At 44.0% G+C, this 17315-nt stretch overlaps 1 protein-coding gene across 1 annotated transcript; it reads left to right on the top strand.

The window, feature by feature from the left end:
* Positions 1-10100: 10100 nt before the first annotated feature.
* Positions 10101-11953, top strand: LOC117506180 (serine/threonine-protein phosphatase 2A 56 kDa regulatory subunit gamma isoform-like). Its single transcript, XM_034165681.1, has 8 exons — positions 10101-10186; positions 10452-10560; positions 10676-10729; positions 10875-11045; positions 11169-11296; positions 11492-11593; positions 11718-11790; positions 11895-11953. The coding sequence occupies exons 1-8, from the start codon at positions 10101-10103 to the stop codon at positions 11904-11906; spliced, it is 735 nt and encodes a 244-aa protein (XP_034021572.1). The 3' UTR covers positions 11907-11953.
* The last annotated feature ends 5362 nt before the right edge of the window (positions 11954-17315 follow it).

Here is a 17315-nt window from a genome sequence, read left to right as displayed (position 1 = left end):
TGGAACTTTAATGGGATGCCCATCGAGTGTGTAAAGACTGTGAATTCAAGGAAGAGATAAGCAGAAACATGATTGCTTTGTTCCAATTTCATGTTTGAGAATCTAATTCCAGTTCCTACTGCAATTACAAGTATTTAAAAATGATTCAATCTGATTCAGTTCCATTAATGACCAGTGGAATGTATGTTTACATTTATAATATAATTTAAGACAACTCTGCCCTATAAATGTACAAACAGTTGATTAAACACACAATAATCTGCAGTACATTTTAAGACAATACTGGAAACTCTTTAATGAAATTGTTCATTTACTTTGTGGCTAGCATGCCACTCCAAGCTAGCTTAGCTAGTTAGCATGTAGCTCTCTTGGAAATGAGCTTGTTGTTCTCATTTGTGAATAAATACTGTAAATGACATTAATCAGGTAACATCAGGCTGCTTAAATATATGCTAAATAAATGGACTACATTTATATAGCGCTTTTCCATCTGCATCAGATGCTCAAAGCACTTTACAAATAATGCCTCACATTCGCCCCAATGTCAGGGTGCTGCCATACAAGGCGCTCACTACACACCGGGAGCAATAGGGGATTAAGGGATGATGGTGTTTTGTGCCACTGTGCAAAAGTTTAACATTACAGAATTTACATGGGAAAGTTAATTGTTGTTCTACTAGGTTTCATAACAGAAAATAATAATAATAGTGACAGCACTGTTGATAATTCAGATTACTTTTACAAGGCTGTCTTTTCTTTAAATTAGTTTTGGGTTAATTGCATTCAGTATATTAAAGTATAAATGTTGAATGTAATAGTTTTGCTTGGCTCACAGTACACATGATATCCACAGTACCTGTTCACTCCACCGGGAAGGTGCATTTTGAGCGCCACCGTGGTGATTACACTCTCCATCCTCTGTAATGTACTCTTTGGTATTCTTATTTGTACAGGAGGGATGAGTGGTTGTCCATTAGCATAAACCCTATAGAATGATGAATCAAAGACATGCATCATCATTCAGAGACAAATCATATTCAGGATACGTATATAATTATCCACCTGAAAGTCTGTACTTACTTTATGAGGCAAAAATCAGGTTTTCTATTTTTTGGGACAGTTGGCTTAACATTGGTGATGCCAGCAGGCTTAATCTGTAAATAAAACAGTAATAACTGCAATTATGAAGCTGACAAAACAATAGGCAGCATGGTGATTGATAATGATTGAATGAAATCAAACACATATTTGCTGCCTGTTATAGGCCAAATGTGTATGTATATTGTTAGAAATGTTCAGTTTGTTGGATTAAAGCTATTTTCTCACCTCTGGTTTTGTCTTCTGTTGTGATGTTGTCTTCTCACCATATCTGAAAGTACAAAAAATAAATCATATGAGTGTGACAGTAACACAGGGCCACTGACCAAAAGTCACTTACACAACTGTTTAATAATACAATTACTACCTAGATAATACAGTCTTTTATATTAAGTGACCCTTAACTGGAATAAGTGGACATAGGTAACCAATCAATCAGTCAATCAATGGCATAGCAACATTTGGGTCAAAAACAGCTGGTTTCACAACTGATTGATGTGATGTGAATTGTGGTCACCAATACGCCAAAGCTGTAAAGTTTTTCATCTTCTTATCCCGTGTGCAGTTTGATTGATTGATCATGATCAGTTACTATATAAATTATTTGGGGTGGGCAGGATTTATATGACTTCATGTGAGAAGTAATTACCAGAAATCCTGATTATTTTGACACTTTAGATGGCACATACATGTGCCATCTAAAGTGTGCATTCTACATACATGTATGCATTCATAATGTGTGCCATCCATCCATCCATTTTCTTCCGCTTTATCCGGAGTCGGGTCGCGGGGGCAGCAGCTCAAGCAAAGCCGCCCAGACCTCCCGATCCACACACACCTCCCCCAGCTCCTCCGGGGGAACCCCAAGGTATTCCCAAGCCAGCTGAGAGACGTAGTCCCTCCAGCGTGTCCTGGGTCTTCCCCCGGGCCTCCTCCCAATGGGATGTGCACGGAACACCCCTCCAGCGAGGCGTCCAGGGGGCATCCGGAAAAGATGCCCGAGCCACCTCAACTGACTCCTTTCGACGTGGAGGAGCAGCGGCTCGACTCCAAGCTCCTCCCGAGTGACCGAGCTCCTCACCCTATCTCTAAGGGAGCACCCAACCACCCTGCGGAGGAAACTCATCTCGGCCGCTTGTACTCGCAATCTCGTTCTTTCGGTCATGAGCCAAATCTCATGACTATAGGTGAGGATCGGAATGTAGATCGATCGGTAAATTGAGAGCTTTGCCCCCTACTCAGCTCTGTCTTCACCACGACGGTCCGATACAGTGACCACATCACTGCAGATGCTGCACCGATCCGTCTATCGATCTCACGCTCCATCCGTCCCTCACTCGTGAACAAGACCCCGAGATACTTAAACTCCTCCACTTGAGGCAAGGACACTCCACCGACCTGAAGAGGGCAAAGCACCTTTTTCCGGTCGAGAACCATGGTCTCAGATTTTGAGGTGCTGATTTTCATCCCGGATGCTTCACACTCGGCTGCAAACTGCCCCAGTGCACACTGAAGGTCCTGATTTGACGAAGCCAACAGAACCACATTGTCCGCAAACAGCAGAGACGAGATTCTGTGGTTCCCAAACCAGACCCCCTCTACACCCTGGCTGCGCCTAGAAATTCTATCCATAAAAATAATGAACAGAACTGGTGACAAAGGGCAGCCTTGGCGGAGGCCAACGTGCACTGGAAACAGGTTTGAATTACTACCGGCAATGCAAACCAAGCTCCTGCTGCGGTCATACAGGGACCGGATAGCCCTTAGCAAAGGACCCCGTACTCCCGGAGCACCCCTCACAGGGTGCCCAGAGGGACACGGTCAAACGCCTTCTCCAGATCCACAAAACACATGTGGACTGGTTGGGCGAACTCCCATGAACCCTCGAGCACCCGGTCTGCCAATCCAGAGGAACTGTCCCCGATTGCCACGCGATGTTGCAGAGGCGTGTCAGCCAAGACAGTCCCACAACATCCAGAGACTTAAGGTAATCAGGACAGATTTGATCCACCCCAGGAGCCTTGCCACCGAGGAGCTTTCTAACCACCTCGGTGACTTCGGCCTGGGTAATGGATGAGTCCGCCTCTGAGTCTCCAGTCTCTGCTTCCTCTTCGGAAGACGTGACGATGGGATTGAGGAGATCCTCGAAGTACTCCTTCCACCGCCCGACAACATCCCCAGTCAGGGTCAACAGCTCCTCACCCGCACCGTAAACAGTGCTGGTGGAGAGCTGCTTCCGCCTGCTGAGGCGTCGGACGGTTTGCCAGAATCTCTTCGAGGCCGACCGATAGTCCTCCTCCATAGCCTCCCCGAACTCCTCCCAGACCCGAGTTTTTGCCTCTGTGACCGCACGGGCTGTGGCACGCTTGGCCTGCCGGTACCTGTCAGCTGCCTCTGGGGTCCCACCTACCAACAAAGATAAGTAGGACTCCTTCTTCAGCTTGACGGCATCCCTTACTTCCGGTGTCCACCACCGGGTTTGGGGATTGCTGCCGCGACAAGCACCAGAGACCTTGCGACCACAGCTACGAGCGGCTGCATTGACAATGGAGGTGGAGAACATGGTCCACTCGGACTCCATGTCTCCAACCTCCCCCGGGATCTGGGAGAAGCTCTCCCGGAGATGGGAGTTGAAGACCTCACTGACAGAGGGTTCCGCCAGTCGTTCCCAGCAGACCCTCACAATACGTTTGGGCCTGCCAGGTCTAACTGGCTTCCTCCCCTCCCAGCGGATCCAACTCACCACCAGGTGGTGATCGGATGACAGCTCTGCCCCTCTCGTCACTCGAGTGTCCGAGACACGTGGCCGAAGGTCAGATGATACGACTACAAAGTCGATCATCGACCTCCGGCTCAGGGTATCCTGGTGCCACGTGCACTTATGGACACCCTTGTGCTCGAACATGGTGTTCGTGATGGACAAACTGTGACTAGCACAGAAGTCCAACAACTGAACACCACTTGGGTTCAGATCGGAGAGGCCGTGCTTCCCGATCACCCCCCTCCAGGTCTCACTGTCACCACCCACGTGGGTATTGAAATCCCCCAGGAGAACAATGGAGTCCCCAGTCAGAGCGCTATCTACTACCCTTCCCAGGGACTCCAGGAAGGTCAGGTACTCTGCACTGCTGCTCGGCCCGTAGGCCGAGACAATGGTGAGAGACCTGTCCCCGACCCGAAGGCGTAGGGACGCGACCCTCTCATTCACCGGAGTGAACTCCAACACATGGCGACTGAGCTGGGGAGCAATAAGCAATGCGACCCCAGCTCTCCGCCTCTCCCTGTGGACAACGCCAGAAAAATGAAGCATCCAGCCCCTCTCCAGGAGTTGGGTACCAGAGCCCAAGCTGTGCGTGGAGGTGAGCCCGACTATCTCTAGTCGGTATCTCTCAACCTCCTGCACAAGCTCAGGCTCCTTCCCCCCTAGCGAGGTGACATTCCACGTCCCAACAGCCAGGGGCTGTGAGCATGGACTGGGCCGCCGGGCCACCCGCCCTCGACCGCCACCCAATCCTCTCTGCACCCGACCCCCATGGCCCCTTCTGCAGGTGGTGAACCCACAGGAGGGTGGGCCCACGTCGCTCTTTCATGCTGAGCCCGGCCGGGCCCCATGGACTAAGGCCCGACCACCAGGTGCTTGCGCGTGAGCCCCAACCCCAGGCCTGGCTCCAGGGTGGGGCCCCGGCTCCGCCATACCGGGCGACGTCTCGGTCCTTGATTTTTTACTGGTCATGGAGGTTCTGAACTGCCCTTAGTCTGACCCGTCACCTAGGACCTGTTTGCCTTGGGAGACCCTACAGGGAGCACAAAGCCCCCGACAACATAGCTCCTAGGATCATCCGGGTACGCAAACTCCCCCACAACGATAAGGTGGCAGCTAGAGGGGGAGTCATAATGTGTGCATTCTACATATATGTAGAATGCACAAATTTTGTGAGTTTTACTTTCTGTAAAATGATCAGGAATTACAGCAGGTTATATAAATATTATGTGAACACAATCATCTGTGTAAAAGAAGGAACTTTAACTTGTTGGTGTCCTGGTGTGGAGGCACATAATGTAAAGATGCATTTGATCTAAACATCTGGTTTTGGATGTATGACCCTCTCTTCTGTGAATCATTTTCCAAACAGTGCATTTCCTTTTACAAATGACAGTGAGCTGAAAAAGCAGTGAGACAGACAGAGATCAGTGTTTCTGTGCATGATACTTACTGTAACTTCTTAAAAGGTTCCTTTCCAGCTGCAACATAAGCCTCTCCATGTCGAAGTTCATCCAGTCCACAAACTTTGATTCCGTTAACTGTGTACAGATTGTGAATGGTACCGAATCTACCATTAATCTTCGATGACAAAGTGTCCAAAAGTCTTTGAAATATGGGTATTTGTTGCTTATTGACACTGATCTTAATTCCTGGCAGAAAGGCGTCACCATTTCTGTACACAATAATAGTTTTTGTAGTAGATGAGGTTTGGGGGACTTTTTGCGCCATAATTAATACCCTTTGTGGGGCAAAGTTTCAACGCAGCTCCTCCTCTGAGTGCAAAATTCAATGCCAGTTAAACAACAAAGCCTCAAGGTAAACAAACACACTAAAACCAACAAACCACCAGACCAGTGTGACTTAGAAAACTCTGTAAGGTAAGTTAAAGATTAAAGCTGAATGCTTTGTTGTATTTATCTTCTGTAAGGTAATAAGATTAAAGAAGATTAAAGATGAATGCTTGTTATATTTATCTTGTAAGACACTGTAGGTAATAAGATTAAAGATGAATGTTTTTTCATTTATCTTCTACAAAAGCTTTATGATTTCACAGACTAAAGATGAAGCCTTTGCTTTATGACATTACAGATTCACTGTACTTTATGCCCCTACAGTGAAAGTTTGAAAAAAATCACCATGGCAATTATGTAAATGAAGAAAAAAAAAAACGGGGAAACCATGAACATCTGGAACACCAACATAATTGAAATCTTCTCTGTTGTCTGCTTACATGTGTCATCCTTGTGATTGACTGTCTAGGATGCACCCCGCCTCTCGCCTAATGCCTGCTCCAGGAACAAGTGTGCATCCAAAATGAATGAATGAATTACTTATGTCTGCCAAGGACGTAACAAAATCAATCAATCAATCAATCAATTTTTTTATATAGCGCCAAATCACAACAAACAGTTGCCCCAAGGCGCTTTATATTGTAAGGCAAGGCCATACAATAATTATGTAAAACCCCAACGGTCAAAACGACCCCCTGTGAGCAAGCACTTGGCTACAGTGGGAAGGAAAAACTCCCTTTTAACAGGAAGAAACCTCCAGCAGAACCAGGCTCAGGGAGGGGCAGTCTTCTGCTGGGACTGGTTGGGGCTGAGGGAGAGAACCAGGAAAAAGACATGCTGTGGAGGGGAGCAGAGATCGATCACTAACGATTAAATGCAGAGTGGTGCATACAGAGCAAAAAGAGAAAGAAACAGTGCATCATGGGAACCCCCCAGCAGTCTACGTCTATAGCAGCATAACTAAGGGATGGTTCAGGGTCACCTGATCCAGCCCTAACTATAAGCTTTAGCAAAAAGGAAAGTTTTAAGCCTAATCTTAAAAGTAGAGAGGGTGTCTGTCTCCCTGATCTGAATTGGGAGCTGGTTCCACAGGAGAGGAGCCTGAAAGCTGAAGGCTCTGCCTCCCATTCTACTCTTACAAACCCTAGGAACTACAAGTAAGCCTGCAGTCTGAGAGCGAAGCGCTCTATTGGGGTGATATGGTACTACGAGGTCCCTAAGATAAGATGGGACCTGATTATTCAAAACCTTATAAGTAAGAAGAATTTTAAATTCTATTCTAGAATTAACAGGAAGCCAATGAAGAGAGGCCAATATGGGTGAGATATGCTCTCTCCTTCTAGTCCCCGTCAGTACTCTAGCTGCAGCATTTTGAATTAACTGAAGGCTTTTTAGGGAACTTTTAGGACAACCTGATAATAATGAATTACAATAGTCCAGCCTAGAGGAAATAAATGCATGAATTAGTTTTTCAGCATCACTCTGAGACAAGACCCTTCTGATTTTAGAGATATTGCGTAAATGCAAAAAAGCAGTCCTACATATTTGTTTAATATGCGCTTTGAATGACATATCCTGATCAAAAATGACTCCACGATTTCTCACAGTATTACTAGAGGTCAGGGTAATGCCATCCAGAGTAAGGATCTGGTTAGACACCATGTTTATAAGATTTGTGGGGCCAAGTACAATAACTTCAGTTTTATCTGAGTTTAAAAGCAGGAAATTAGAGGTCATCCATGTCTTTATGTCTGTAAGACAATCCTGCAGTTTAGCTAATTGGTGTGTGTCCTCTGGCTTCATGGATAGATAAAGCTGGGTATCATCTGCGTAACAATGAAAATTTAAGCAATACCGTCTAATAATACTGCCTAAGGGAAGCATGTATAAAGTGAATAAAATTGGTCCTAGCACAGAACCTTGTGGAACTCCATAATTAACTTTAGTCTGTGAAGAAGATTCCCCATTTACATGAACAAATTGTAATCTATTAGACAAATATGATTCAAACCACCGCAGCACAGTGCCTTTAATACCTATGGCATGCTCTAATCTCTGTAATAAAATTTTATGGTCAACAGTATCAAAAGCAGCACTGAGGTCTAACAGAACAAGCACAGAGATGAGTCCACTGTCCGAGGCCATAAGAAGATCATTTGTAACCTTCACTAATGCTGTTTCTGTACTATGATGAATTCTAAAACCTGACTGAAACTCTTCAAATAGACCATTCCTCTGCAGATGATCAGTTAGCTGTTTTACAACTACCCTTTCAAGAATGTTTGAGAGAAAAGGACCAGTGTTTTTTTATTTGTCTGTCTGTTAGCAGGATTACATCAAAACGACTGCATGGATTTTGATAAAGAATCCATTAAATTTTGGAGGTGATCCAGATCCGGATAGTGGATCAAGTTTCACTTTATATAAGCTTTGAAGGACAGATTTTAACGAATTTTTCAACACAGATACATATTAAGCCATGGAAGACTCCATTAAATTTTGGAGTTGATCTGAATCTGGATCCGGATTCTGTAACACGTTTCACTTTATATAAGCTTTGAAGGATTACGTCAAAATGGATTCTCACCAAATATGCACCACAGAGAGATAGGTCATGCTGGAAAACTCCACTGAATTTTGGAGGTGATCTGGATCTGGACTGGTGGACGTCAGAAATCTCTGATGCCTGCTTCCTTAATGCAAAGCAAATTAACGTGGTTTGCAAAGAAATGGTTTATTACTGTAAGATTTTTATTTATTCTTTGGCTGCATTTCTTTTTATGAGACACTAAAGAACTCACACATTCATTTTAAACCACTTAGTCCAATTAAGGGTCGTGGGGGGCTGGAGCCTATCCCAGCAGCCATAGAGCACGAAGCGGGGTACACCCAGGACAGGATGTGGATCTCTGGATGTGGGAGGAAACCGGAGCACCCAGAGAAAACCCACGCAAACACAGGGAGAACATGCAAACTCCACACAGAAAGGCCACAGGAACTGAACCCATGACCTTCTCGCTGTGAGGCCACAGTGCTAACCACTAAGCCATCGTGATGCCCACTAAGCAACTGTGGACTTCAAATATATATATATATATATATATATATATATATATATATATATATATATATATATATATATATATATATATATATATATATATATGCATATTTTACATATTCAATAACCAATACTTTTGTTTAATAATTTTGTGTGAATTTTATTTATTTATTTATTTATTACAGTTTTTGGACTGGAATCCATCAGCTCTGTCTGGCAACACATGAGTTTTTGTTGATGTGATGATGCGAGTAAAAATTATCTACAAAAGTGGGACCCTGCATAAAACATTTGGGTACCACTGTGCTGATCAAAGTCTCACACAACAGCATTACAAGATATTTATTTACAGCCTAAGTGTGATTTACAGCATGTGTAAATAAATGTACTGTATTTATATAGCGCTTTTCCATCTGCATCAGGCGCTCAATAATAATAATCCCTCACATTCACCCCGATGTGAGGGTGCTGCCATACAACGTACTCACTACACACCCGGAGCAACTAGGGGACTAAAGACCTTGCCCAAGAGCCTCTGGTCTCAAGCCCAACGTTTAACCACTAGACCAGCACCTCCCCTACCTGATATGTGTAGTATTTAGAAAGCCAGATCTCTCCTCTTCCATTTAGGATGTCTCACATTTACCATCTGGAAACCGAGGGAAGGCCTCCATCATCAAAACCGACATTACTGCTGTTACAGAAGCGGTTTTGTCTTCATTGGATATAATACAACATACGAGGTCTATTAGAAAAGTATCCAACCTTATTTAAAAAAAAAACATATGGATTTGAATCACGTGTGCTTGCGTGAGCCAACCTTGAACCTTCATGCGCATGCGTGATTTTTTTCATGCCTGTCGGTTGCGTCATTCGCCTGTGAGCAGCCTTTGAGTGAGGAGTGGTCCAGCCCTCTCGGCGGATTTTCATTGTCAGGGAAATGGCTGAGAGACTGCCACTTTGCTTGATCAAATTTTTTTTTAGAAACTGTGAGGCACATCCATGTGGACACCATTTGAGAAATTCAGGTGGTTTTTGGTGAAAATTTTATGGGCTTCAAAGACATTAAGGGATGTTACTGTCCCTTTAAGGACGGCCCACAGGAGCTGTGGGGCGCGCCGCGCTCCAGCTGCCATCGACAGGCTGAGCGACCATTTCATTTCTAAACGGATCGCTCTGTGGATCCGTGACCATCGTGTACAATTTCTCTGGTTATCACAAGAGCTGGACATCAACTATTTTCCTGCAGATTTCACTTTTAACAAGAGATTTTGTCATGTCATTTTGTCATGTCAAATCATCCATGACAACATGGATGATTTGTCTTATTGATGGATGCTCACTCCAATCATAATGAAGTGCTTTGAAAGGACACACTTAACTTAAAATGTCTGAATGTTTTTGTTTCCAAAGGTTTGTGGACGAGAAGTGGCAGCCCACTGGTATCGCCGAACTCCTGGAAGTCATGGAAGAGTATGGAGTGTTATTTTCAGAAACAAAAATGAAATATGTTAATGATTTTTTTAAATGTAATTATTATATCAGATTCAGTGATTCGCTGTAATTTTGCTGTTACATCTATTTATCCTTTGATCAACACACAGAGGAACAAATGAAGCTCACAGCTCATGGCTCTAATTGCTTCCCAGCCATTTATTCAAGCTAAACATGTTTTTTTAAAAATCAGACACCCTGATTTGTTTTTTTTTTGTTTGTTTTTTTTTTTTGTATCCCACAGGATCATAAAGGACGTTGCGCCTCCACTGATTGAAGAAGACCTGGTTTTCTTCTGGAGAGTTTTTGTGCCCCTCCACAAACCAAACACACTCCATCTGTACCATGAACAGGTAATATGTACAGAAACTGTCCACCATCTCTCTGCTCCCCTGAAGCTTTACCTTCATGTTTGCATGTAAATTCAAATGGTTTGACACTCAGTGTTCCTCTTTCTGCACTTTGCAGCTGGTCAGGTGTATTGTCCAATTTTTGGTGAAGGAAGCAACTCTAACTGGGCCGGTATGTCAAATAATTTACAGCAGAATAGATTATGTTCTTAAGGATGCACCAGTCAGATTTCATTTAGAGAATGTCTTCTGTTTTCTACACATTGAAAAAGATGCTCATGAATTAACATGGTTGTCTTACTTTTCCGTCCCAACAGCTGGTGCTCTATCTGTTGAAGCACTGGCCAAAGACGTGCACTTGTAAAGAGCTGCTGTTCATCAACGAGCTGGAGGAAATTCTTCAGTACATCTATACCTCTGAATGCAAGTTGGTTCAGGAGCCTCTCTTCAAGCAGCTGGCCCGATGCATCTCCGGCTCAAATCATGTGGTAACTGATGACAGATCATCAACTTTGCCTTTGGAACTTATGACTGTTCCCTATCAGGGAGCTCTTTCAGTTTTAGTGTCAGTGTGTGTGTGTTGTCTTGACTGAGACATCTGTTCTGTTTAGGTGGCAAAGGCAGCGCTGCAGTTCTGCATAAAGAAGCATATCACACATTTTATCAGTGACAATGCAGAGGAGATCCTGCCCATTGTGCTGCCTGCCCTGTACCAGTGTTCAAACAGCCAGCTATATGAGTAAGATACTGGACTGAAGCTGTGCAAATATCCTGACACATTTAATTTTCTCATATTTACTCAAATAATTTTATTGATTTTTTAATGGATTCAAACAGTTCTACGCTATGGATTTCTTTACTCCTGTTTGATGCTGAGGTCAACTGACAGTCACCTGTCTGTTATGGACTGAGTTTTATTTGTGTGGGTTCACAGGTCTGTCAAGCACATCCTGACTGATTATCTGCCACAGCTGCTCATGATGAATCCTGAGCTCTTTGCACACTGCATAGAGCAGATCCTGACTACAAGACGGAAGTATGTGTTCAATATCTGTAATTACATCATGCAATTTAGTTAAGTTTTAGGCAGCAGCTCAGTTTTTGTTGCGGTGGTGCAGAACAAAACAGTGATCTCACATTTGACACCTTTTTTTCAACAGAGAGCAGCTGAGGTCCAAAGCAAGTGAAAAGATGTGGATGAAGATCGAGGCACTCGCTAAGTCCAAAACACAGGTGAGCAGTGTGTAAAATGACATAAATACATCTGAATGTAATATCATGTGTGCTGTGTGCATGTTTTTAACCGTGTATTCATAATGTTGCTTCTATGTTGAAAGGATGGAGGATGAAGACCATCCCCGAGGCTGTGATTCATCACATCCAGCACACAGAGCACAAAATAAAAGCAAAATAAATTAAATTTTGCACACCAACTTATTGTTTTTCATTATTTTGAAGATGTCTGTTCTACAATCATTTGCCCCAGAAAAAGAACAATTCAAATAAATTCCTGACAGCCCAATATTATCATGACATTCATGCATGTTCCTCAAATTCGGGTCCTTTACCAGAGGCCTGGGAGTTTGAGGGTTTGGTGCAGTATCTTAGCTGTTTCTGCAACTGCACTCTTCTGGACAGACACCTCTGATGTTGTACCTGAAATCTGTTGGAGCCACTCTTCCATTTTGGGGGTTACAGCTGCGAGTGTTCCTACGAGGTCTGTCCATAAAGTATCATACCTTTTTATTTTTTTCAAAAACTATATGGATTTCATTCATATGTTTTTATGTCAGACATGCTTGAACCCTCGTGCGCATGCGTGAGTTTTTCCACTCCTGTCGGTGACGTCATTCGCCTGTGAGCACGCCTTGTGGAAGGAGTGGTCCCGCCCCCTCGTCGGATTTTCATTGTCTGGAAATGGCGGAATGAAAAGGACTTTTTTTCCATCAGAATTTTTTCAGAAGCTGTTAGTGACTGGCACCTGGAAACCATTCGAAAAATTTATCTGGCTTTCGGTGAAAATTTTACGGCACACAGAGACACACACACCGACAGCACCTTCTGTAAACTCCGCATTTTAAACAGCTTTGAAGAAGATGGTCACTGTTTTAATCGGCCGTTTTATCCAAATGCAGGATGGATCGCTCCTCAGTCTCCATGTTATTGTCCTGCCTTAAGACGAGAGCGAAACAGTGAGCGAGGCTGCAGCACAATGACGTCAGATTCTGAGTCGTTTTATGCTTTGTGAATAAAATAAATAATTCGCTGTAATCTCAAATATGAAAAATAATCGCGAATATGAAAAATTAGCGCGATTGGCGAATACTGTAATAATTATTTGTGACTGCCCTACTCATGTGAAGGCACACCTACTCATGTGAAGGCACATGCTGCCTGTGCCCCTCCTCCCGTAGCTGCTCTCTTTCTACGCGGGGGGAGCCACAGCCGCAACCGTAACTGGATGTTCGGGGAGCTGTGTGAAACAAACACGCATGAAAAAAAAAGAACGGCTCCCGCGCAGCCGCGACTCGGCTCCCTTCGTTCATATTAAAGAGCCGTTCAAAAGAATCGGCTCGTTCGCGAACGTCGAATCGGCTCGTTCGCGAACGTCACAACACTAGACAGAAACGTTGTACATCACCACAGAAACCAGCCTCCAAATCTGTTACGTGCCATTGTCTAGGGCACTGGCAACATAACTGACAGATACAAAAAAGGGGGGGAAAAAAGGAGCGAGTGGAAGGTACTCAGAAAGTTATAACAACACTTTATTTATTATTAACAAACATAACAAAAAGAAAGAAAAATACAAGAAAAAGGTTAATGACAGAAAAACACGCTGCAGCAGAAGAAACCCAGACGCTCTCAACCTTCTTCTTCTTCGTGTTTAACGGCGGCAACCAGCTTCTATGGAGCATTACCGCCACCAACTGGACAGCAGTGTTGGTCAGGAGGCTAACATCCCCAAAAACAAATAAAAAAAAACAAAAACACAGCCGTCGACCCAAATCCTGTGTAGTAATCCTGTATTTCTCTCAACCTTGTGGCACGCTGGACTTTTATACTCCCAGCTGGGCGGATCTGAGAAGTGGAGGCAAGGTAAAATCAACATACGCAACACGGGAACTCACACAATTTAATTTACATGCAGTGTGATGCAAATTAAACTGAGTCCCTGTCTGTGATTGGCTGATGGTTTCACGTGCAGAAACAAAGCTGTGTGTTGTCATCGGACCTTTTCTGCATGAACGACACACTGAAATTGTCTCGTCTTTTCCAGCCCCGACGCTTTTCTTATGCGCACAGAATCGCGTATTTGACACACGTTCTGTGCATCTAAACACTGTTTTTTACACAGCTTTGAGCTCAAAGCTGTGTAAAAAAAACCCCCAAAAAAAAAACAGTGGCACTGCTCTCGTTGGAGCAACAACACACAGAATGTGTCTCTTCCCAGATAGATCTCTTTCAGTCCAGCTTCTTGTTCTGACTTTAACACGAAGTTAACACCCAAGTCTTTAATCACCAACTGTAAATAAATCAAACCACTCCAATGTATTTTTCTGAACTCTTTCGCATCAAACTCCACTGTGTCAATGTTTACAGTGTACTTGAGCAAAAGATGTGAAGTTCATAAACTAAGTTTCTTACATATTTATTAAGGCCACTGTTAAAACTTCAGTTATCTTTATAATTTTATTACTAGCAAATTTTAGAATTAATTTCTGAGATATTCTCATGATCTCACGGGAATATATCGCAATTATCTGGGAACTACTTTTTGTGCAGGAATTCATCAAGCATGTCGGCTGCGGGGGCGTATGAACACAGAATATCCAGAAACTGGACAGTTGTTTGGCCATAATGAGAACATCCATGTCATGTGGCGCTCCACTCTGCTCAGAGTGTCGCTCTCAATAGAGCAACAACACACAGATTGTGTCTCTTCCCAGATAGATCTCTTTCAGTCCAGCTTCTTGTTTTGAATTTACGAAGTTAACACCCAAGTCTTTAATCGCCAACTGTAAATAGTAATCAAACCATTCCAGTGTATCTTTCTGAACTTTTCTGCATCAAACTCCATCGTGTCAATGTTTACAATGTGCTTGAGCAATAACAGGTGAAGTTGCTCATAACTTTTAGGTTTCTAAAATATTTATTACGACCACTCTTAAAACTTCAATTATCTTTGTAATTTTATTACTGATAAATTTTAGAATTAATTTAGATGAGATTTACTCATTATCCCAGAGGAATATATCGCAATTATCTGGGAACTACTTTTTGCGCAGGAATTCATCAAGCACGTTGGCTGCGGGCCAACTAACTAAGCTAAGCTAGTGGAGCTCGTGAGAGTGTGGTCAATAATGGCTGAGGGTGAGAGGAAGTCACGTACGGACGACAGTGCCGAAATAGGTAAATTTAAACTAACATACGAAAGTATTGATGTGGATTCTGATACAGAATTACTCAATGCAGTTGACGAGATGGAGAAATCTGTGTCTGCTCACAGAATTTCCAGTTTGTCACGAAGATGCTATTGCTTCAGTTGATGGCTTACAATGGGCCTCGACGGTAAACCTAAAAGTAAACCGTGCAAGCGATGGAATTAGATTAGAATTGGAATAACTCCCTTGTGTCTGATGATGTGTGGACGTTCGTGCTGTTATGGGTTGCTGCGGAGCCACGTCACTTCCGGCAAGGTGGTGAATCTGATGGCGAGAATAAGCGACTTCTGCATTACTAGTACGCATGCGTGGCAGTCGGTGGCTATCGGGACAAACAAAGCCATGTGCACAGCTGTCAGTTCCGGAAGCCTATTGCATTTACAAGATAAAAAAAAACAAAAAAAATATTTGACCGCTGATCCCAATGTCGTAATTATGAGATCTTTTCTCGTAATTACAAGATAAGGCTATTTTTATGTTTTTTTAATTTATTGTGTGTGTGTGTGTGTAATCACTTCCATACAATGTGCTTCCATACTTCCAGTCCCTCTGTAAAGACAAGTTTTAGAATTCCCAACTCATAATCGAAAATCGGCCAATTTGTAACCTTCGACACTGCACTGTGATTCACACCACGGCGCACTCAAAGTGTGGATTTCCCCTTAAACTGTTCCTGGATGAATGAAACTCCTCCAGCGAGGCGGGGCACTGGGCTGGGCATCAGCTGGCAGTTGCCGCTGATCAGCTGGGCGGATCTGAGAAGTGGAGGCAAGGCAAAAATCAACATACGTAACACGGGGACTCACACAGTTTAATTTGCATGCAGTGTGCACAGTCACACTGCATGCAAATTAAACTGTGTGAGTCCCTGTCTGTGATTAGTTGATGGTTTCATGTGCAGAAACAAAGCTGTGTGTTGTCATCGGACCTTTTCTGCATGAACGACACACTGAAAATTTTCTCGTCTTTTCCAGCCCCGACGCTTGTCTCATGCGCACAGAATCGCGTATTTGACATGTTCTGTGCATCTAAACACTGTTTTTTTTTACACAGCTTTGAGCAGGGTGAAATTATTAGACCGTTTCACACCTAATGTATTACTCCACATCTGGCTTTCCCCTTAAACTGTTGGGAAGGTGTCGTACCACGGACCCACAACAGGGGGCGCAAATGAACGGACAATGAATAAGCCAAAAAGTAACAATTTAATGTTGTGACAACAATTGTAAAGTCAATTAACACCAGGTGACATGTGGGCAGGCTCGAAGATAGAAGACCCCCGACGAGAGAGAAGCCGCGTCCCACACGGCTTCCACCACCAACGGTCTGAAGAACACCGGAGCCGCCAAGTCCCAAGTCCCCAGGTGGCCTCTGTCTTCGGGTGTCGACCCTGGTACTGCTGGCAGAAAACAAAGACAAGATGAATGAGTGTGAGTCCGCACACTCAGTAATCCACAGTCTGCACTCAGTTAGGAGGGAGCACCTCCACCTCCAATCATACACTCGTGCAGCTCCTGTTTAAACCACTTATCTGGTTTGGGGTGTGAGGCGAAGCCGTCGCTGTCACACCAAACGCCAATCCCACAGATAAGGACGAACACCACAGGATAACGGCTGCAAAAGAAGTTCAGATTATCACTCAATGATATGAGTCAGCAGAGAAAATTACCTCTTCGGTAGTCGATTTCTCGGCGAGGAGGTGGAGTTGCAGTCCGGCCTTTATGGTGATGATGATGATGATGAACGAGTGACAGCTGGTGCTGAGGAAGAGTGACAGCTGTCACTTCTTCTGGGTCTGGCGCCCTCTCGTGCTTGGAGCCCGCACTCCAAGCAGGGCGCCCTCTGGTGGTGGTGGGCCAGCAGTACCTCCTCTTCAGCGGCCCACATAACATAAACTGGATTTCCCCTTAAACTGTTCCTGGATTAATGAAACTCCTCCAGTGAGGCGGGGCACCGGGCCCACAGACTGGCATGCACCCGGGTGGGAATAAGCCCCACTGTGTCCCTCAGCGGTCAGGTGGGGCTGTGTGAGTGAAAGCAGAAAGACGCCCCGTGCTCCTCTCTGGACATTCATCTGGGAGCACTTCATGGGAAAATCTACACTGTGTTTAATTGCAGTGTGTTATCACTGGCTGAGCTCAGCCCGTGTCTTTACTGAGGGACTAGAAGTACGGAAGAATATACATAAAACAATTTAAATACCTGATCTTTTCTTATAATTACGAGATCCTGATGTCGTAATTATGAGATCTTTTCTCGGAATTATGAGATCTTTTCTCGTAATTACGAGATCAGAGGACAATTTTTTTTAAT

Source organism: Thalassophryne amazonica, unplaced genomic scaffold, assembly GCF_902500255.1.
Source record: "Thalassophryne amazonica unplaced genomic scaffold, fThaAma1.1, whole genome shotgun sequence".
In the NCBI taxonomy this organism is placed as follows: domain Eukaryota; kingdom Metazoa; phylum Chordata; class Actinopteri; order Batrachoidiformes; family Batrachoididae; genus Thalassophryne; species Thalassophryne amazonica.
This window is presented reverse-complemented; position numbering and strand designations above follow the sequence as displayed.

Bases quoted from the DNA above. Each gene is read 5' to 3' on its own strand.
- LOC117506180 (XM_034165681.1), top strand. From the start codon at position 10,101: ATGTCTGAATGTTTTTGTTTCCAAAGGTTTGTGGACGAGAAGTGGCAG. The intron at 10,561-10,675 runs GTAATATGTACA...TGCACTTTGCAG, and splicing joins TCCATCTGTACCATGAACAG to CTGGTCAGGTGTATTGTCCA. The intron at 10,730-10,874 runs GTATGTCAAATA...CCGTCCCAACAG, and splicing joins AAGCAACTCTAACTGGGCCG to CTGGTGCTCTATCTGTTGAA.